The following is a 23,620-nucleotide window of genomic DNA, read 5'->3' as shown; positions in this document are numbered from 1 at the left end:
AGAATAATATGGAATACAAAAAGCTAATAATAGATGAAACAGAGAAAGACATAAAATGATTGTTCGATCGCTGTTACATGATGACAGTTTTACCCGTAATGAATCGCTTTGAGAATTGCGTCCACGGCTGAGGTGGCAAAAAGTTAAATTGCTTTGGGTAGAGTAAAAAAGCATTTAAATGGGCTATGGTTCATCAGTAAAAAAAAATACTTCTACAAATCTACATTAATGTTACTGTAATACATATGTCTTTAGCGCAATGATTTACAGAAAAACTAAAGCTTGGTTTGAACATATTGTTTCAGAGCTGCTGTCACGGCCGACGTCACTATCGAGGGAAACAGACTTCACAGTACCTACTACGGCAAGTGTAAGTACCTGTCCCGGAACAAACTTGCTAACAGTAATACGTTTTGTAGCCCAGTAGTCAGATGCATTCTTTATTGCTCTACAGTGATGAGAATCTTGGAGAACAATGTCTTACTTACGTCTGCTTCTGATACATTTTTAGGCTTCTTTATCTTTAGTTTCATAACCTAAGAAATGAGTTTCCTACCAGTTTTATACGTGTGTTCCAGACGGAGAATTGTTGACCGCTGAGCGTAACCTCGTCTATGGAAGCGCAGACATCTTCATTGAACACTTCTGCATGGTGACTGGCGGTAAGTTGTACGTTTATGTGTCACAATTGTAGAAATTTTCATACTGTAACAATGATGCAGGTAAAAGATTGCAACATCACCAGAATTATTATTAATACTACAAAAGGGAACTGGGTTTCACATCTGTCTCTACTCAATACTATTCACAGACGTACACAACTCTTGGAACGAAGGACTAAAAAAGAAATAGGTGTTTTCACACTGCACTTTGTCCGTCAGTTAGTCAATTTCTCAGACCAAGTGTACAACTAGTTGGCAGTGCTGTTTGCGGTAATTATATGCTGCACAAAAGCAGATGATGAAGGAAAACACTGATGGTACTCTAGGACCCAGCGGAAGCCTACATAAGAAAAGAGTATATTTGATGCTGTCACGTATATTTCTAGCGTAACAGTCCAGATTAATGCACAAAACTACAAGCGATGAATCTGTATGACTAATATAAAATTAATTGTATTAAAAAGTAGATTACTTTACTCTCACGTACGCAGGCGTCCCCTATTAATGACTACGTTATTTTGTATGATGAACTAAGTATCGTTACATTATCTTACGACTCCAGACATTGAAGATTAAATGAATGGTTGCTTACACTAACATCCACACTATGTAATCCGCCTTTCACCGCGTGGTGGAGGGTTCTTTTGCTATCACAAACATGTCTGCCTGTTCCTGTTCCATTCTCGAGTGATATGCGCGAGGGACGACTCTCTGTGGGCCAACATATGAGACCGACTTTCTCTCTCCTGTCATCGTCATTATGTGAGCTTAAGAATGTAGCCTGAACGTATTCATAGTTTCGAGTCGCACACTCATTTTTTATGTGAAGGGGCAATGTGATTGCAGTGCTCTTGTCGTTAGATTCGCATGGAAATTTCGATGAGTGGTGTACTACGATAAATTTGTTCAAGATGAATGAATAGTTAGCTACACTGTCAATATGAGATTATAATGCTCCTCTTGACGTTCTACAACAAGACAATTCACTGTGGGTGTGTATTGCGAACACATGGACATCATTTCTATTAAACCCCATTTCAGGATAAACATAAAGTGCGGAAATTTGACTCTGTAACATCTCTTTAGAGTTTAGACAATTTAGAGGGTGGTGGGTGAAAAAAATTAACTTCGGAAAGCTAAAGTCGAACTGGAAACCAGAAAACCTAAAACCAGTGCGGACTATAGACGTAAATATACACTGATGAATCATGACAATGTTTTCATGTTAGAACTAATGTTATCATGCTGTGTGTAAGCTACACGATGAAGCAGATAGATTCTTTCGTTTCCTTTGCTCCTAGTACCCATTACGTAGCTTTAATTCGTACTTAATATTCGATGGCAAAACACATGTCCATAACTTATTATTTTTCCGACTTTTTCAGACGAGATGACATTCATCTTCACCACTGCCGAGAATCCGAGTGACGATCTGATCAACCAGATATGGGCTGAGGTCGACGCACGCCCTGAAATCGACAGATCCAAATTCCAGAAAGTCAGTTGTTAACCGATATCGATTTCTGAACACAAATAAACGAACTTCAACATAAGCAATCATTGTGTTTAATTATATTTCCTGTTGCGTATGTTAGTTAATGGTAATGTAATATCTAAGCGTTTATACTCCATTTTTGAAAACGCATGTTCCCCAAAGGAATGTATTGTCGATTAAGAAACGTTTTGTCATAATCTGCAGACCTCGACATTCTAAGATAAATTTAGTATACCCTAAAACAGGGGGGAGAACCAAGTTACCTGTGGTGTGCCCTAGGAGACGCTGCAAATTTTTGACAGGTTACACAGCACAACTCCTCTGCCAGGAGTGGTCATCGTGTCCTAAAACGACAAAACAAATCTCTGGTAGCTATGTGATTACTACAGTAAGCTGTATACAAGGGATCTGTAAGACCTGTAAGACCTGACGTCTTAAGGTGAGGGAGAGACGGCAATATGTATTGTTACTTACAAATTTGAATGGTGTCATATCTAGCCTTGTAAATGTCGTGAAGAATATACCAACCATATTTTCGGTTGTTGATAAAAGTAAATTACCCCCTGCCAGTTCAATAGGACTATCACTAAGAAAAGAAGTCAAAAGTAAATATACATATGTAAATCTTTTTGAATGCTGGGAAAACCACGTTTAATACTGAAACGTTTACAATGGTGTGCAAAATTGACTATAATTTGGAGGTTATGTCGCATCTAGATTGTTTTGCCATCGTTGTGTACTGTCTCCCTTCTGTAATCTGCGACATTTTAAAATAAACTGAATGCTATTTATGCGCTACGGTCGCAGGTTCGAATCTGCCTAGGGGCATGGACGAGTATGATGTCCTTAGGTTAGTTAGGTCTAAGTATCTCTACGTTCTAGGGGTCTAATGACCTCAGATGTTAAGTCCCATAGTTCTCAGAGCCATATGAATGCGATTTATGTTCCGGTGAGGAATAAAATAGGAAGTAGAATCATGTTATTCAGTTATTTTCAGATTTTACGTGGCTTCTGTTGTATCAGATCCATTTCGTAATGTGAAATGAATATTTTCCCGCCTAAATATCATGTAGGTCCTTGGCTACTATTCCCTTGGCAATATTGTGTTATGTGAAATAACATTTCAGCTGGCTGTGATTTCACAGGTAGTTTTCTTGCAATAACAAGGCCTTTAGATCAGCTCGGAGTAAATGAACGTCGTATTTTCTTTTATTGACTTTTTTTACACGTCCTCTACTACTATAAAGTAACCTGAATGTCTGCAGATCCATGGCATAGGCAAAGAAATTTTTGCGGATAATATTTTCAAAATTTTCCCAATATCTCAGCTGTTAGGACACTTACTTCTTGCTGTTGTGATCTGGAAATTAAATTTGTGTACTAAAATTTTTAGAGTGTCTGGCATAGAACTTCAGGGTACGCTTCGTTTTCGTATTGTCGCTTTCAGTCACTACAGGATTTGCTTTCAGCTGGTGCGCTTTTACGTGAATTTCATTACGTAGTAACCAATTTCTACGAGAGCAAACATTCTCTTTTCCGAGAACAACAAGAAGTCTAATATTGATCGGCTGGATTGAGAAAAATTATAAATTGTACCTTCACACCGTAGAAAATACAAGGGGAGAAGTGGAAGCCAAATTACTTTTCAGAAATTAAATAAAAACTGTAGCAAGCAGCGCATATGTGGTATTTTACAGCTACAGAGAGCCGCCGGTCCTTGCTCCCTTTGTTTACCGTTACTAGAAGGTAGTTTGTGTAACGTTCTCGCTTCATTGTAGCAATATGCAGCATCTTACGTAAAGATACGTTGAATGTATTTTGATGATCGATGAAATGTGGAAGTGGACTAATAACAGGTTATCACAGAAATTAGGAACAACGAATGTGATTACTATAACTAAGAATGGAAAATAAAACTCAGGGTGTGTTAGGTGACGATCAGTTACGTTTTAGAAGAGGTGAAGGCGCCAGGGAGGCAATTCTGATATTGAGGTTGATGATGGAAGGAAGGCTAAGGAAAAATTAAGTCACGTTCATAGGATATATCGACTTGTAAAAGGCGTACGACGATGTCAAAAAGTGTGAAACACTCGAAATTGTGAGAAAAAGAGTGTTAAGCTATAGAGAAAATACACAAAAGCCAAGAATGATCAGTGAGACTGGAAGAGCTAGACCAAGTGCTCAGTTTGAAAAAGGTTTAAGACAGTGACTTTCGAGCTTACTACCTATACATCGAAGAATCAATAACTATAATGGAAGAAAGGTTCCAGAGTTGAATTAAAATTCAACGTTTATCAATGATAATGTTCTATGATGACATAGCTATCCTCAGTGAAAGTCACTAGGAATTACAGGATTTGCTGAGTGGAATGAACAGTCTAATGAGCACAGCATATGGATGGAGAGTAAATCGAAAACAGACGGAAGTACTAAAAAGTAGCAGAACAGCCGGAAACTTAACAACAGGATTAGTGATCACGAGTTAGTTGAAGTAAAGAAATTCTGCTACCTAGGCAGAAAAATACCCCATGACAGAGGGACTGAGCTGAACGTAAAATGCAGAGTATCAGTGACCAGAAGGACATTACTGGGTGAGAGAAGTCTACTAGTATGAAACATATACCTTAATTTGAGGAAGAAATTTTCAGGCTGTACGTTCGGAGCGCCGCATTACATGCCAGTGAACCATGGATTATGGGAAAAACGGAACGTATGAGAATCGAAGTATTTGATTAGCAGTGCCGCAGCGAAACGTTGAATATTAAGTAGACTAATAAGGAAAGGAATGAGGTAAGGAATGAAGACGTTCTTCGAAGAAACGGCGAGGAAACCAATATATGGAAAAAACTGACAAGGAAAAGGGACGTGATGGTAGGTCGTCGCTAAGATTTCAGGGAATAACTTCCTTTTTTACTAGAGGAACCTACAGAGAGTAAAAGGTGTGGAGGAAAACAGGGATTGGAAAACATCCAGAAAATAATTGAGGACGTCGGTTACAACTGCTACTCCTTGATGAAAAGGTTGGCACGGATGGGAATTCGTGGCGGTCCGCATCAAATCACTCAAAAGACTGAGGCCTCAACAGAAAAAATGGAGCATTTGGTTCATTAATTTTCTTCCATTAGGTCAATGAGTCCTCTTTTCTGTGATTTCCCTCCGACGCACTGATCATAGACATTCACGTTGGATACTGCAACATCAGTCTGTAGTTATTTGTATAACGACACTGTTATTCCATCAGTTTATTCCATTGTGAAAATTCTCATCTATTACTTGCTTACATCATCAAGGCAATCGGGAATCGCGCCAAAGGCCTGTTACGGTAGTGTTATTTTATGCTCATGTTACAACAAAGCTCACAAAAGGTAGTCAGCATATTTTAGACTAGTTCTTCATAGTAGCCTTATAGTTTCCTACGAAATTTTTCATTACTACACAGAATGACGAACACGCTGTTGCCTCAGTATCATTCATTGAGTTTTGAAGGTACGGTCATTTGTGAGTTAGCGGATTTGTGGGTCAACAGGCATACCTCCTTCTGTTTTCTTCATAATCAGTGTCGGGAATTATGTACTTACATCTGTTGACCCACTATTTGATTAGCAGTGCCGCAGCGAAACGTTGAATATTAAGTAGACTAATAAGGAAAGGAATGAGGTAAGGAATGAATAATATTCAAAATTTTGGAATCGACACACCCAGGAAGAATATTCACCATTTTGTAATCGACACAGATAACCCATAGGTGACTGTGGTATGAGTTTTCTCCACGAATATGGCTATCGTAGCTTGACATTCTCGTTTAGCAACTGAGTGATCATTTGGGATTGTAATGCATTTGTTCCGCTTCCGCAAAAGAACACATTTTAGGCTGGGTTTGGAACTGTCGATAAATAACTGCCATTCATTTGGGGTATAATATCTTAAACGCACTTTCTTTAACACTCTTTCAATTTCGGTGTAAGAAACTAATCCGCACCCAGTTGTGAAGAATGCCAGGAAATCTGTTTCTTTTCTGTGATAGAATATGACTTTTGTTCTCGGTAACAGATAGTGCCTCTCTACCAGCCAGGAAGTTTACAGGTCCAATGACTTTTTAGGACGACTTAGGCTTGTAATGAGTTCGTTCAGTTCCGTCTGATTAAATGCGGTTGCAACTATGGGGATCATACAAAATTACTGTCATTTTGCTCAGAAGAGCTGATTCGTCCTCTTCCTCAGATGATTCTGGAACACTATTACATACAGGAACAGTTATCTCCTGTGAATGTGGGAAGTGGCATCTTGCGAAGGATAGATCGTGATATATCTACGATTATTATAGTTGATGTCCTTCGAATTCACTGAATAAAAGTAACAGTCAACACTGTGGTTTATTTGTTCTTGCCATATTATCGGTACCCCAAATATCAAACAATTCCGTTTCCCATGTCCCCACTGTCGTCCTATGCACGTTTTACATACAGTGTGAGGTACCCAAGCTTTATCTTGGTCTCCTAGTTTTACATTGAAATACTCACAATAACCCATTATTATAAAGTAATTTATAGACATTTCCTTGCTGAATGAATGGGTATTCCTCACAGATGAAACATAACACATCAGAATGAGATTTTCACTCTGCAGCGGAGTCTGCGCGCTTACATGAAACTTCCTGGCAGATTAAAACTGTGTGCCTGACCGAGACTCGAACTCGGGACCTCTGTGTTTCGCGGGCAAGTGCTCTTAATCTGCCAGGAAGTTTCAAAACACATCAAGAGTACTCATGCATTTTTCTTCTTTATGAAGGTATGATAGTGACTATAAGAAACTGAAATAAATGTCAGAATACTTGTAGTAAATGTGCTACAACATCGTGATTATATCTAGGATAAAGTCAGTTAATATTATGGAAATAACAATTTACAGATGCTGGGGTTAAACGAAATAGTCCAGAGAGCGATGTATAATGTCACCGATCAGCTGCAGTTGCTATAACAAAATGGATGAAATTTTCGGAACCAGCTCCACCAAATTCTTAGAATCAGCTCACAGATTCCAGGCACCATGAAAAAGGATCTGTTTGTTCCCCAGCGTAATTACTACTGCCATATGCTTACAGTAACTACGAGTGTAGAAGCTTTCTGATTTATTATTACCGATTTTGTTCAGATCGTCCTTCCATCCTTTGACTGTTTTGATGGCCTTTGAAGGTTAGTGCCACCCCTTAATGACCTCCACCCCAAGAATATTAAAGAAGAAAAACACATAATTTCAGCTCACGTATTAAGTTATGCAATTAAATTTGACATACAGTAAAAGGTAATAAGGTTAAAACTAGAAACGTAAGTTTGATCCTACTTTTTCCTAAAATGTAGATAAACGAATTAATGCTGTACGAGGACAACTAAAGGTGCAAACATTTATTTAGCAAAGAACTCTTGAATCCTGAGATGGTCATCATCTACTCACTATTCAAAGAGAACAGCAATACTTTCTGATTCTCACAGAGGATGGCAGTATCATTATCGAATATTCTCATTTAGAGCATTTCCTTCTAAACCTTCGTCCCACCTCAGAATCATTCAGTCTTCGATTTATAAATTTTACAGCCAAGAAGAGAGATTGAATCCTTCCACCTCTTTAGCCCGAGCACCTCTCCCTCAGTTTTTAATACTCAATTCTCCTCTTTGGTTCTTGTACTCATATTATCCAAGTGTGTATATCTACTTTTTGGCAGTTTGAAACTTTTTGCACCATGTCACATTGCCGAACACTTTTTCTACGCGCATAAATCGCTTAAACATATCCTTATTTCTATTTAGTCTCGTTTCCATTGCCAAATATAATATCTGATATGCGTTCCTGGTGATTTTACATGCAGCCCTTCACACACGTTTTCTTGTTAGACTCCAAGACTTCCTTAGGCTTTAACCTTTAACTGTCAACATAATACTAGGTAACATTTTCTGGAACTACCTTTATGCAATCACTGTTGATACTATAGGTTGGAGTTGAAAACAATTTTGTAGTTTTACTCAAACAACCGGTTTAAAACCAACGATACATATTGTTCTCTCTTTTCGTTTTTAATTATTCTATTATGTTCCATCAAAATAGCGTGCACTTAACAAAATAGCATGTGTGAATATCCTTACCTGTTACGTTATTCCTCCTTTAACACTTTAAGTAAATCCGCAGCACATATATGGTCAGATTATCTTCTGCTGAGTGACATTCTGTCTGTTGTACATGCCATGTGTGTTTACAGTTTTTATCAGATTGTTTGTCAATATATGAAATTGTCAGTCTTGATCTGGTGCTGACCGCAAGACGTATTTCCAATCCTACACATCCTTGAGAAAGACTCAAGACAGACATAAACATTTTGAAATTGTCAACGAGGAAGAGCAGACAAAGAAAGAATGACAAGATCCAATACTCAAGTAAAACGGTCGTCACAGAAGACAACAGGAAGTCAAGTTTTACAAGATATTGGAGAGAAGAGTGTCGTAGGTAGTAGTCACCACAAGATTAAGGATTATAATACAAAAGCAACGACTGTGTGCTAAGGAGATAACGATGTCATTCTCACTAAGCAACAATCTGAGATTGTGAACTACATCCTAAGTTCAGAAGCAGTGACAGAAAGTGAATCTTGGTTGATTTTCGTGTTTAAGGAGATGAACGGATTCATAATTGTCAGATTATTTACTGTGAGAAGCAAAGCACGCGTAAAAACTAACAGTGACAATACTCACACCGAAAACAAATCTTCAAGCGCTCATCGATTGTTATGTGTCAAAAAAAAAAATAATATGTGAATCATTTTGTCGAGTAAACACTGTCTCGTAGTACATTCTGGATATTTTGTGCTGTTGTTGCAGCAAAATGGTGCAAGATTGACTGCGAGATTTAAAAGCAGTTTTAGTAATATGATCATTTACGAGATACTTTGTCGCTGTTTTTTTGTTTCTTGCTTCAGTGAAAACATCTCACGCAGTACAGCTCCACCGATTGTCACCTGCTGCTGTTGTTTCATTCCTCGAGATGCGAAGAGGTATCACCCAGATACTTCTTTGTAGTCAGCCATTCGGCCATTAATTGTAACTAGACGATAAATGTTTACATCGGGAATACACGTTATGCTATGACCATTAGTTAGAGAACACAATAAAATACGCATTGAAATTAGAGACAGTTATTTGAGAACAATAATAACACATGAGAACGTATTCTATTTGCATTCAAACACGAATTTTTCTCACAGCCATTCATAAGGAACTCGTGTAGTAAAACGACAATTACTTGACAGGAAGTGTTAAATGTGTATCATTTTAGGCTTTCTCTAACTTAAGCTAATTTTCAGTTTAAACTAGTTTGTGAAGATCCTTTTATTTGTATCATTTCTAATCTAAGTATACTAACAGGAACAGAACTTGACATATATGAAACCATAAATTTAAGTGGTAATCTGTAATAAACACTTCCTCCTGTCGTTTCTTTCTTATCTTCACTTTTAGATACAGACCGACAGATAAATTTAGCAAGTCACGCCACTGAAACATTGTCAGTTTTACACAATAAAGTATACTCTTGTTACACTGATGCGCAACCGTTTAGTCATAGTCGACAAGTAAATTACCTGTCTAAATAACTATATACATTTTTCTGCGATTTTTTATTTGGATTTGTTATATAAAAGTGTTGCTGTGTGTGTAACTAAGTAACCCGTCATAGGCTAGAGCAGAAGTAAGGCATAGATATGTATGGCTTTAGCGAAGGCAATTTGTTTCAATACGAGCTATACACAGGAAACAATAGCAGACTTGGAGGCTGTATTTCAAGTATTGGTTATTGACAGTGACAGCTAGGAGCACATCAGGCTTTAATTCATATCTTTTATCAGTTAAACAGCAGTATGCAAGTGCGCTTCAGTGGCGTTCATGTGTGATTTAGTCAGTCTGTCAGAGATATTAATTAAAACAGTTTTATGTGGAAACACTGTGGCAAACAGTTTTATCATAACTAAAAGCGTCTATTTTACACTAGCTGAAAGGTGTGCGTGTTTTGTAAAGGAAAGAGTCCTCGACTAAACGTATAAGATGTGAAAAAAACGCTATGATATTTTGACGGTATATATTATGAAATACGTAAACTCCATGAGAAAAAAGTTATCAGTGCGATCTGACTCGACATGTTAAATCAAAAGACCACACAGAACTCACTTCCATAAATCCACCACAATGGAAAGAAATAATGGCCTGCACTTCAAGGTGATGTATGCAAATGAATCAATTAGCTTTCAAATGGCGCTGAATGGTTTGGACACGTGTAAACCTTGTGCTCGTAGTGTCCAACCGTGCAGTGAGACAATCTCAGTAACCTCAGGAGGACTGTGAGCCAGTATTACCACAAATCTCGTAACTGTATCCAACGGCGCAGCATACGTAGCTTCATCTCACCCAGGCACTGTAAATCAACAACTTTGCCTAGAGTTTCTATTTATTGCTGTTGAACTACAATCATGGCTCGTAGTGAAAAATTTAATCATCAAAGTGAGTATGACTTCAGTAATTACTTTACATGAGAGGGCTACCACTGAGCATGGTGCATTTATGGGAACTGTATTCAAGGAATATGGGTTTCTTGGCATAACAAAATTATGAGAGCTGATTTTAACCAATAATGTACTGTCAAATGCGTACAGATAGAAACATTTTCATCTGCGATGTGAATATTGGATTCACAAGCAGAAATATGTAACTAAAAATTTTAAAAATCTGACATTTACGATTGAGTAGATGAGAGAGCTTGAATTAATAGTAGCACATATTGAAATATATAGCATATAGTACACTAACCCGTTTCCAAACAATCACGGTTTAGCAAACAATCTGCTGCTATTTCACTGGGAGGAATCAAGCAATCTGACCGGCATCGGACCCTTGAACATTTCCAAGCTAACCTGGACTCGCAAAAACCCGACTTCGTTGCAGGACATAAACAGATGTGTCTTACCGGATTCCTTGTGCATGGTGATTGCTGTTCAGTAGCGTGGATCTTCATGAGACAGATGTGACTTCCTTTCAGCACCTCTTAGTCTCGAATACAACTTTCCAGCTCAGAGCTGGCGTCAACTGGATAAACGTGCTCGTGGTCGTGCGGTAGCGTTCTCACTTCCCACGCCCGGGTTCCCGGGTTCGATTCCCGGCGGGGTCAGGGATTTTTTCTGCCTCGTGATGACTGGGTGTTGTGTGATGTCCTTAGGTTAATTAGGTTTAAGCAGTTCTAAGTTCTAGGGGACCGATGACCATAGATGTAAAGTCCCATAGTGCTCAGAGCCATTTGAACCATTTTTGGATCAACGTGGCAACAGTAGCAGAATAGTAATGGCTAACTCTTCGAACAAAGAAGCCAGATAGTTTCAACCTGTGAACGGCTCCTGCTCGATGACAGAGACTCACTCACCATCGTCCCCATACTGACACTGTGACTAAGCAAAGGCGTTGCGAAGTAGCAAGTATCGATAGTGAAACAGGTTAGACCGAGATCTCCTAGATGATAGTAAAATAAATATCACACACACAAAAGGAAAGAGTTATTATGAGGAAATAAAAATGCTGAGAAACAACAAACGTTTGCAGGTCAGCAGTATTCGGATACGGGGTACCGATTAGGCGAGAATTTATGGTTACAGCAGCACAAGCAAGATTAAAAGGCCTTAACATAGGGTCAGTTGATGAAACGATTGAAATCTACTAAGAAGTAAAACTGTTGAGAGAGAGGAATGGAGAGATCAGACTTCCGAGTAGGATGTGTAACCAGAAGCGACAAACACTAAAGGAGAATAAGGTCTCTCAGGAAAAACCAACACTAACGTTATGTTCAGCCAGTTTTACAATGTGATGAAAGAAATAGCTGCATGGGTATATAGGAAACTAGAAACAAATAACAAAGAGATGAAAGAAGGTGAATAAAAGTTGTAAAGTTATACGAAAAAAGGTCAACATAAATCATAGGAACTCAATACAATAGAAATGAAGATAAAATCGTTGCACGTGGATATGAATAAAGAAATGAGTACAGGGCAAGACAAGCTCTAAGTGGAACATCGAACGAACCAAAGCCAGCTTGAAAATAATATCGCACTGAACTGGACTAAATGTGGTGTTATTACTGAAGAGGATACCAAATGTCGCAGAGGAGCGTGCAGTCATGGTACCAGAAGAGGGTAAGCGAGTTGCAGAAAAGCAACAGGGGACAAAGGTAGACAAGCTTCACGAATGAACTATTTTAGGAAATAAGGAAGGCAGCTCAACAAATACAAGCAGATCCTGGCAATGTGGTTCCGTTTAGGATTCAACAGGAGAATTTTGAATGACACCCTGAGAAAGCAAAGTTCAGCAATACAGGATACAGAAAACGAGTGTTTCCACACCAAATAAATTTTGAAGTACAAGCTAATATAGTTTATATTGATTCAGTGGTACCTTAGTGAGTGAGAATATTCTCACAAGATACTTCGGAAGCTATGTCATTCTGCCAGGTTTTGTAGTGATAAGGTAAAGATTTCAGCATTACGTATGAATCTGCTGAGAGTTCTGCAAGATGTGGTTCGTGGAGGAAGCTGGAAGAAAGTAATTACTTTTCTGAGGAGATTAGAGGGACAGCTTCAATAACAATACAACATCGGAACCATTTATGAGCTGAATGGATGGCTCAGCTAGAAACAAGAATAACGCCGAATGAGGTGGAAGTGACAGAGGAGAATGAGGAAGACCTAACTATGGAAGACCAACGTAAGAGCAATAGCAGAAGAGAGGGCGAGAAACCAAAGCACAAATCAATAGGAAAACTAAATGGTTCCTAGTTAAAAGTCCTCTCACAACTCAAACGACCGACTGGGGCACAACGACCAGTGAGAGCAAAGAGGAATCTGTTCACAACAGTCATGGCAACGCAGTGAGAGAAAGTTGGGGACGGTGGGTAGGGAGGATAGCGGCTCCAATAGGAGTGACGTGATGACGCACCTTAAGACAAGTGAAACAACCAGCTCTGGATGCCACGCTGCTGCTAGTCAAGGAGATGTCACTCAGGAAAACGCAGAGCGGGAGATGGAGCTTATAAACTGCAGATACGGCAACAAACTCTGTGGTCTATGAGAGGCATGATCGTTGTAGACTGAAGCCTTAGGGAAGAGTTTGGAACTGAAAGAAGATATAAGAGGTGCGCTCAACAAGTAGCGCAAAACATTTTCTTCTCGGTCAGTTACGTTGAAATAAATGTGGAATATTCCCGTTTCATTTATTGTAGTTTCATGAAGTTCCGATATGTGGAGACGCTATACATAGCCTTCAAAATGGCGTATGTAACGGAAGTGCGTTCCAAGCAGTGATCTGCCATCACTTGCGGAATATCTACCGAGATTTTACAGTGAACAAAGGCACGGTGAGTTGTTGGGCGATGTGTCTGTGATCATCGGAACAAGGTCAAGCTAGCCTACCCAATCTCCCGCGTGCCAGCCAGGTGGTCGACGGGTCGCTATCAAATACCTCGCTGCACAGCTGCTCTTCTCTGTTGGTAGTGCTCACGTACTCGTCCACCATTTGGGGCACCCGCAGGTGTGTGCCCATTGGACTTCTCACCGCCGAACACAAAACAGTAAACAGCAACGAGGTACCATCTGTGTGGAACTGCCTGCGCGTTACTAAGTTAATCGTGACAACGTTGTCGGTAATCGCCACAGGCGATGATACATGAGTCAATGGCTTCGAACTGGAAACAAAAAAGAAATCGGTGGAATGGCGCCGTACACCTCTCTTCCGAAGGAAAAGTTGAGAGCACACCCTCAACCAGTAGTCTTGGCGGTGTTCTTATGGGACTGTGAAGGGGTTGTATTGTTTGATGTCCAGTGCAGCGATTGACTCTGATATGTACAGCAGTAACCTCAGGAAATTTAAGAAACGACTTCAGCTCCCGAAGGGAGCTCACATATCTTAATTGGTCTGTTCTTCCCCATCCACCCTACAGTCTGGATCTCGCACCATCCGACTTCCATTAGTTTGGACCATTGAATGTTGCACTCCGCGGGAAGAAGTGCGTGGGTGACGTCGACCACCAAAGTCATAGCATGCAGGCATATGTGCCCTCCCGGTGAAGGGGTGCAAGGTCGTGGTCTTGAATGGATATTATACTGAAAACTAGGATTTTATAGCCACAAGAGTAGGTAATAATACGGAGTACTGCAATCCTGAGCAAAACCAACCTTTTGTCAGGAAAAAAAGGGGATTGCATTACTTATTGAATCGCTCTAGTAATAGAAAATAAGACCCGAAGTACAAGTGCAAGAAGACATTCGAATATCCCTGAGTCAGACATCCGAAGAATTCATATGAGTACAAGAAAGAGGAGGAAAACAAATACGTCAAACAACAGGAAGCTGAAGGTGAAGATGCTGATCGCGAAGAAAAAAGAGATGATGAGGCTGAGAGGAGAAAGAAGACCAAGAAGGCGAGACAGTCGAAGGGGATGATGAAGAATGGGATGAAGGTGTATTTACCCAGGAGAAAGAAGTTGATGAAGATGGTGAAACGGTATGAGTTACAATTGGTACGTTTGATATACACTCCTGGAAATTGAAATAAGAACACCGTGAATTCATTGTCCCAGGAAGGGGAAACTTTATTGACACATTCCTGGGGTCAGATACATCACATGATCACACTGACAGAACCACAGGCACATAGACACAGGCAACAGGGCATGCATGATGTCGGAACTAGTACAGTGTATATCCACCTTTCGCAGCAATGCAGGCTGCTATTCTCCCATGGAGACGATCGTAGAGATGCTGGATGTAGTCCTGTGGAACGGCTTGCCATGCCATTTCCACCTGGCGCCTCAGTTGGACCAGCGTTCGTGCTGGACGTGCAGACCGCGTGAGACGACGCTTCATCCAGTCCCAAACATGCTCAATGGGGGACAGATCCGGAGATCTTGCTGGCCAGGGTAGTTGACTTACACCTTCTAGAGCACGTTGGGTGGCACGGGATACATGCGGACGTGCATTGTCCTGTTGGAACAGCAAGTTCCCTTGCCGGTCTAGGAATGGTAGAACGATGGGTTCGATGACGGTTTGGATGTACCGTGCACTATTCAGTGTCCCCTCGACGATCACCAGTGGTGTACGGCCAGTGTAGGAGATCGCTCCCCACACTATGATGCCGGGTGTTGGCCCTGTGTGCCTCGGTCGTATGCAGTCCTGATTGTGGCGCTCACCTGCACGGCGCCAAACACGCATACGACCATCATTGGCACCAAGGCAGAAGCGACTCTCATCGCTGAAGACGACCCGTCTCCATTCGTCCCTCCATTCACGCCTGTCGCGACACCACTGGAGGCGGGCTGCACGATGTTGGGGCGTGAGCGGAAGACGGCCTAACGGTGTGCGGGACCGTAGCCCAGCTTCATGGAGACGGTTGCGAATGGTCCTCGCCGATACCCCAGGAGCAACAGTGTCCCTAATTTGCTGGGAAGTGGCGGTGCGGTCCCCTACGGCACTGCGTAGAATCCTACGGTCTTGGCGTGCATCCGTGCGTCGCTGCAGTCCGGTCCCAGGTCGACGGGCACGTGCACCTTCCGCCGACCACTGGCGACAACATCGATGTACTGTGGAGACCTCACGCCCCACGTGTTGAGCAATTCGGCGGTACGTCCACCCGTCCTCCCGCATGCCCACTATACGCCCTCGCTCAAAGTCCGTCAACTGCACATACGGTTCGCGTCCACGCTGTCGCGGCATGCTACCAGTGTTAAAGACTGCGATGGAGCTCCGTATGCCACGGCAAACTGGCTGACACTGACGGCGGCGGTGCACAAATGCTGCGCAGCTAGCGCCATTCGACGGCCAACACCGCGGTTCCTGGTGTGTCCGCTGTGCCGTGCGTGTGATCATTGCTTGTACAGCCCTCTCGCAGTGTCCGGAGCAAGTATGGTGGGTCTGACACACCGGTGTCAATGTGTTCTTTTTTCCATTTCCAGGAGTGTAGTAATCATGGAAAGGCAGGCGAAGCTGAATTTCGTGATGGTGGCGAGTTGAAGGAAACAGTAGAATTAGGACTTAAGGACGTGTTGCATGCTGGTAAAGTGAGGATGGGCGCCATTCTATAGAAATATGGAAATCCCTTTTCGTTATGTACACCGTAGCTTGAGAGTTGGAAGCTAACAAGGCCAATATTTGAAGTCTCTAAAATTGCTTCCACACAAGCGAAAGGAAACCTGCTTATTGCATTTAAAACATAATAATTACTCAATAATGTAATACAATTAGGCCGGCCGGTGTGGCCGAGCGGTTGTAGGTGCTACAGTCTGGAATTCTAGGTGCTACAGTCTGGAACCGCGCGACCGCTACGGTCGCAGGTTCGAATCCTGCCTCGGGCATGGATGTGTGTGATATCCTTAGGTTAGTTAGGTTTAAGTAGTTCTAAGTTCTAGGGGACTGATAACCTCAGCAGTTAAGTCCCATAGTGCTCAGAGGCATTTTTAATACATTTATACAACAAATTTTAACAAATTCACTATTGTTAATGTAAGGAATTTGTTTACAACAACAATAACTTAATCATCTTGATGTTGAAGCTCTTTTGTCTGTGTTTGTCTTAACAATAACATGTCTGGCACAAAAAGCTGTAATTTGCGGACGCCACCCAAAAACAGTAAATTAAGTTACTGACGTACTATACTGCAAGACGATACATCATTTTATAGATATTGAAGTCAGCTATAAAATGAGAGTATTTAACAATGCGATGAACAAACCAACTATTTTTTATAGGTGGGTTACTAAATAATTGATTACTAAATGCAAAAACAAAGAGTTCTCTCCAGTTAGACTATAGGTTAGATTCAATTATTTATACCGTGTTTCTAGTTATACATGTGGGTATAAAAAGAGAAGCTGAGAATCATCGCTTATAAAACAGTTACTGGAGTAACACAGTGGTTACTGGCAAGAGAATAAAGTTGCACACTTGACTATCGATTGACTTTCCCGTTTTACGTCGAACAAAGAGTAATTTTGAGGTTGAGTAATTGCCAATATTTAATTGAAATGAAATGAATTGTTCAATTACAATTGTTGAGAGACACATAACGCATATATTTAGGATATTTAACGCTTATAATACTTATTTCTTTGAGAATAGTGCTCGGACTTACACGCCCGCCCATGATCAAAACAAGTCAGTCATGTGACAGAACGTTTAAATAAGCGACAGGAGAGTGAGTCGGGGGTCTTTCGACGTTTACCTTTGGCTGGATGAGATTCATGAAGTTCGTGCTGCGTGTGAACTATGTGTTTTTAAGTGATAGAGCGGCGTGCAACCATTCCGGATTTAGTTACTTTCAATGCTACTGTTTGCAACGTAGACAGAGTATTATCGATTACTGGTGGTGTAGAATTGCTACTGAACTTTGCTTAGTAAATCAGACAAAGCATAAAGCATCGAGTGAACTTATAGGATATTACACATTGGTACAGTGCACTGATTTTGGCGCACTGGGAATCCCTCCATCGTTATTGCCTGTGTACACTGTCCATGCTCTGTTAGATCACGGAATTCAAGTGTGTTTCAATGGGTGTAATAATTAGCCGTCGTAAGGTCACTATTTAGTATAATTTCTCTTTGAGTTACATAAGTGAATGACAACGAATCTTAACAATAGGATCAAGCTAAATATTTACCCTGAGGGACAGTTCTTTCATCACCTTTATTCAATAATTCCTTCTACATTTTGTATACTATTTTCTAATTGTTCATTAGGCTGGGTCTGTGTTACTCAAAGCAGTTTATAACGGCACAACGCAACAGTGCAGAATTGAACAACTTTGTAATCAGTTAAGCCACCGGATTGATTTAAGGTTTTGCACTCGTCTTCGAGTGATCAAATAGCAACAAGTAGATTTCATTTGACTATTAACCTGACAATTATTGTCTATTACCGTTGACTATATGGACATCGTAAAAAGAGAAGAATTTGGTAAAGATGAAGAGGAGGAGATGGAAAACAAGAAAGGAGGAGAATAGGAGCAAGAGAAAGATGATCAACAAAAGGAAGGATAAGATGACGGCGGTAAAAAAAAAAAAAATAAAGGCCGGGTAAATCGAAGGGAATGTGTGCGACGAACTGTTAGAGTACCACTAATGAATCGAATGAGATCTATATCCTAACATTATTTGCAGTACGTTCGGAAGTATCAAAATATTTGATGAAGGTGGAGGAAAGGGCAATTCTAGACTTCGTTACTATCCAGATAACAACATACATTTGTCCCCTAACCATCAAGAAATCGCCAGACAAGCAATAGGAAAGCAGTAAGTAGGAGATGTTGCGAATGTGCATGTGCATTATTTACGGAGGATGGAAGTGAACAAACACCAAATTTGTTCAGAGAGTTGTGGAACTGTCACAGAAAAGGTGAACTTCAAGTTAACATCTACGAGTATCATACAGGAGAAAATGTGGAGTGCACACGTCAAGGAGAAAAAGGCGACATGATGGAGAAATAAAGCACATAGATTTAAGAATTATTGACTAAGTAGTAGCGATAAATCGTAAGAAATCCAGCGAGTAGTAAGGATAAAGGGAGAAACTTTCGATTTATGCGAAGAACCATTTAAAATTTCTGGGAAATCAATTGAAAATGTGTACGAATTAGTGGACTTTTGGTCTAAAGACAAATGTGAGACATGGAACACCACAGAACTGCGGAAATACCATTAAAGCAAAGACTAGTTTTTGCAATGTGATTTTGGTATTTTGCACTCTTAGATGCCCTGTGTAATGATTCACAGCTATAATAAATTACGTGTAGAAGCGAGAGACGTTTTGTGAGATTATAGCCAGTGTTGCATTTACAACTGTAAACCTGAAGCGGAACGCTTGTGAATTTTGTGATCCAGCGGACAGCGTTGGAAGCAGATGGAGTGCTTTATCTGCAAGACGAGCATGACAGATGCAGTGGATAGATGTGCACAAATAAAAGGGAATGGCCGCTGTGTCATGTCCTACCGAGCTCTGCCATAAACGTATGAAGTAAGACTACGTCACGAACTTTTTATAAGCATTTGTAGCGGTCAGTAAACTGATGGAAGCGTGGTGCGCCAGCCTCATGTGGCGGTTTGAGTGAAAGGGAATATGACAGTGTGTGTGAGTGCCAATTTGTTATCTCTTTCCACCGTGTAAATCTGACGTAGGAAATCCATGTAACTTTAGGTTCAAAAAATGGTTCAAATGGCTCTGAGCACTATGGGACTTAACATCTATGGTCATCAGTCCCCTAGAACTTAGAACTACTTAAACCTAACTAACCTAAGGACATCACACAACACCCAGCCATCACGAGGCAGAGAAAATCCCTGACCACACCGGGAATCGAACCCGGGAACCCGGGCGTGGCAAGTGAGAACGCTACCGCACGACCACGAGATGTGGGCTGTAACTTTAGGAAATTCAAACAATTTTGATTGTATCTTCTTATCATTGCGGGAGAGAAATATGACCGAGATTACCTGCCCTGCTAGTTATCACCGTATATTTTACTGTTAGACGTTGTAAGTAACAAAGCTTCAGATAAAGTATTATTGATATTTCTTCTGGTAAACCTTGCGGGATGTAAGGTCGTGGTCCATGAAACTCTTCAGCTCCTAACGTTTCGTCCAGTGCTTCGCTGGACATCTTCAGAGGGGTATTTCTCCTCCGGCAAGACTCACCGGAGGAGAAATACCCCTCTGAAGATGTCCAGCGAAGCACTGGACGAAACGTTAGGAGCTGAAGAGTTTCATGGACCACGACCTTACATCCCGCAAGGTTTACCAGAAGATATGTCATCCGGTCGTGAAAGCCTTCATACTATGATTATTGATATTCTTCTGTGTATTTATGTGTATATCAATGCTTCTGTAATGAAAACTTAACGTGAACGTGCGCATTCAAAATACTATATGATTTCGGTATGTGTATACTGAGGTGACTAAATTCATGGGATATCTCCTGGTATCGTGATAAAATTATCTCTCGCTTCCAGAGCGCCCAGTGGTTTAAAATCCATGAGATTTCGGCCGAGTTCTCCTCGGCCATTGTCAAGTGGTGACTCTCGAAATATTGCTGCTGACGTCCTTATACAGCCGCGCTATCTTCAGTGACGCCATTGGTGCTCGCTCCAGCGTCATATCTGATAATGTTCTCAATGCGCGCTTGACGCGCGTCCGCTGTAGCTTCCCGGTGGGTGGCTTTTAAGCTGTACTTAGCTGCAAGCCGCCGCCTTTATTTAGAGTGTTGTCAGAAATTTTTAACGTTAGAAGCAATCATTCAACAGCCACCACTTGACAATGGCCGAGGAGAATCGACCGAAATCTCATGGATTTTAAACCACTGGTCGCGACTAGAAGCCCGAGAAAATTTAATCAATATATCACCGTGAAACTATGCGTTCGCCTACTCCCAACCGATATTGTCATGTGTCCAGGACGGGTGCTGCAGGCAATTTAGTGTTGTTGACAAGGACAGACGCGTCGGTCGTCTGCTGCCATTGCCAATTAACACCAAATTTTGTCGCACTGTCCAAATGGATACGATCGTCATACATTCCAGTTTGATACCTACGGTAATGTCACACACTGTCCATCTAACAATCTCCGGGTGTGCAGCTGGGGCCCGTCGACATTCTGCCACGATATTTCGCAGCAGAGACGTCCGGCCATGTTCAGGTGGGTAGACAACTGTCGAAGAGTCCAGGTGATTCACAGTATTTATGCCGAATCTTATGAGTGCGGAATGTACTGACGTCTTCGATACATGCATCAGGTTGTGAAACGTGCGGGACATCTGCACAGACCGCCGGTGTTCTTAGTATCTTAATACAGCGGGCGCAGGTAATATCGGACGATGAAAATCTCCACACAGAATTAGAACGTTTGGAGAAGGTTTCTACAGAGAATGGCTGCACGTCACGCCAAATATGGAAGGTCATGCGCAGGTACCATAACAAGAAGCAACGCACTGGGGACACTGATGGCGACTATAAATCAACCGCGTTCCTTCCATATGTCGCGAATGCTTCTCCTAAAATAGGTATATTACTTAGGAAACACAAAAGCCAGATTCCAGAATGATATTTTCACTCTGCAACGGAGTGTGCGTTGATATGAAACATCCTAACAAATTAAAAATACGAGGGCAGTTCAATAAGTAACGCAGCACATTTTTTTCTCGGCCAATTTTGGTCAAAAAAACCGGAAATTTCTTGTGGAATATTTTCAAACATTTCCGCTTCGTCTCGTATAGTTTCATTGACTTCCGACAGGTGGCAGCGCTGTACGGAGCTGTTAAAATGGCGTCTGTAACGGATGTGCGTTGCAAACAACGGGCAGTGATCGAGTTTCTTTTGGCGGAAAACCAGGGCATCTCAGATATTCATAGGCGCTTGCAGAATGTCTACGGTGATCTGGCAGTGGACAAAAGCACGGTGAGTCGTTGGGCAAAGCGTGTGTCATCATCGCCGCAAGGTCAAGCAAGACTGTCTGATCTCCCGCGTGCGGGCCGGCCGTGCACAGCTGTGACTCCTGCAATGGCGGAGCGTGCGAACACACTCGTTCGAGATGATCGACGGATCACCATCAAACAACTCAGTGCTCATCTCTGTTGGTAGTGCTGTCAAAATTGTTCACCAGTTGGGATATTCAAAGGTTTGTTCCCGCTGGTTCCCTCGTTGTCTAACCGAACACCATAAAGAGCAAAGGAGAACCATCTGTGCGGAATTGCTTGCTCGTCATGTGGCTGAGGGTGACAATTTCTTGTCAAAGATTGTTACAGGCGATGAAACATGGGTTCATCACTTCGAACCTGAAACAAAACGGCAATCAATGGAGTGGCGCCACACCCACTCCCCTACCAAGAAAAAGTTTAAAGCCATACCCTCAGCCGGCAAAGTCATGATTACAGTCTTCTGGGACGCTGAAGGGGTTATTCTGTTCGATGTCCTTCCCCATGGTCAAACGATCAACTCTGAAGTGTATTGTGCTACTCTTCAGAAATTGAAGAAACGACTTCAGCGTGTTCGTAGGCACAAAAATCTGAACGAACTTCTCCTTCTTCATGACAACGCAAGACCTCACACAAGTCTTCGCACCCTAGAGGAGCTCACAAAACTTCAGTGGACTGTTCTTCCTCATGCACCCTACAGCCCCGATCTCGCACCGTCGGATTTCCATATGTTTGGCCCAATGAAGGACGCAATCCGTGGGAGGCACTACGCGGATGATGAAGAAGTTATTGATGCAGTACGACGTTGGCTCCGACATCGACCAGTGGAATGGTACCGTGCAGGCATACAGGCCCTTATTTCAAGGTGGCGTAAGGCCGTAGAATTGAATGGAGATTAAGTTGAAAAATGGTGTTGTGTAGCTAAAAGATTGGGGAATAACCTGGTGTATTTCAATGCTGAATAAAACAACCTCTATTTCAGAAAAAAAAAAGTGTTGCATTACTTATTGAACTGCCCTCGTATGTGCCATACTGAGACTCGAACTGGGGATGTTTGCCTTTCGGGTGCAAGTGCTGTACCATCTGAACTACCCAAGCATGACTCACTACCAGTCCTCACAGCTTCAATTCTGCCAGCACCTCGTCTCCTACCTTCTAAACTCCATGGAAGCTCATCTGCGAAATTTGAAGAACTAGCACTCCTGCAAGAAAGGATATTACGGAGACATGGCTTAGCCACAGCGTGGGGGATGATTCGAGAATGATATTTTCACTCTATGAGGACGGGTCGTGGGTCGTGCTTGGGTGAGTCAGTTGGTAGAGCACTAGCCGGTGAAAGGGAAAGGTCGAGACTTCGCGTCTCAGTCCGGCACACAGTTTTAATCGGTCAGGAAGTTTCAAAATCCAGGTTTTCTTCCGTCCACCAGGGATGCGCTTGGCTTTGGTTAGATCCGCTAAAGACGACTTTCAGCTGAAGAAAGCGGGAGTTTACAAAATTCCCTGTGAGTGTGATGCTGCGTATACAGGGCCGACGAGATGAACTGCCTTGGAGCTTTCTACAGAGCACGGTAGTTACGACCGTCTTCGGCAACCGACTACATCAGCAGCAGCAGAGCACTGTGGTTACGTGGAGCACTCAAGGGAACACAGTAGAACAAACATTTTAGCTATAGATTCCACTTTATGGGATTCAGTAACCGAAGAATCGATGGAAATACGTCTTACCTATAATTTTACAAATTGTGACAACGGCTTTCAACTGTACAAAAATTGGAATCCTATAATTAATGTTATGCAGTCACAGTGGAATCGACAGGGCCATTCGATACTCAATGATTAGATCGTCTCAGTTCCACCAAAGAGGGTATCACACGCTGATGGACTGTCCCGTACGTGTCAACACGCGATGCTTGCGCCGAAAGACGCCTGCACATTTCGT

The 23,620-nt window shown here is 41.7% G+C and overlaps 1 protein-coding gene across 1 annotated transcript in view; it reads left to right on the top strand.

Annotated features, from left to right (window-relative positions):
- LOC126412712 (uncharacterized) overlaps window positions 1-2,219 on the top strand; it is a 64,656-nt gene extending 62,437 nt beyond the window's left edge. The window contains exons 4-6 of the mRNA XM_050082430.1: window positions 306-370; window positions 579-662; window positions 2,048-2,219. Coding sequence (XP_049938387.1) covers window positions 306-370; window positions 579-662; window positions 2,048-2,172 — 274 coding nt within the window. The 3' untranslated portion in view covers window positions 2,173-2,219. The remainder of the gene's footprint in view (window positions 1-305; window positions 371-578; window positions 663-2,047) is intronic.
- Window positions 2,220-23,620: the final 21,401 nt, after the last annotated feature.

Source organism: Schistocerca serialis, chromosome 7 (assembly GCF_023864345.2).
Source record: "Schistocerca serialis cubense isolate TAMUIC-IGC-003099 chromosome 7, iqSchSeri2.2, whole genome shotgun sequence".
In the NCBI taxonomy this organism is placed as follows: domain Eukaryota; kingdom Metazoa; phylum Arthropoda; class Insecta; order Orthoptera; family Acrididae; genus Schistocerca; species Schistocerca serialis.
This window is presented reverse-complemented; position numbering and strand designations above follow the sequence as displayed.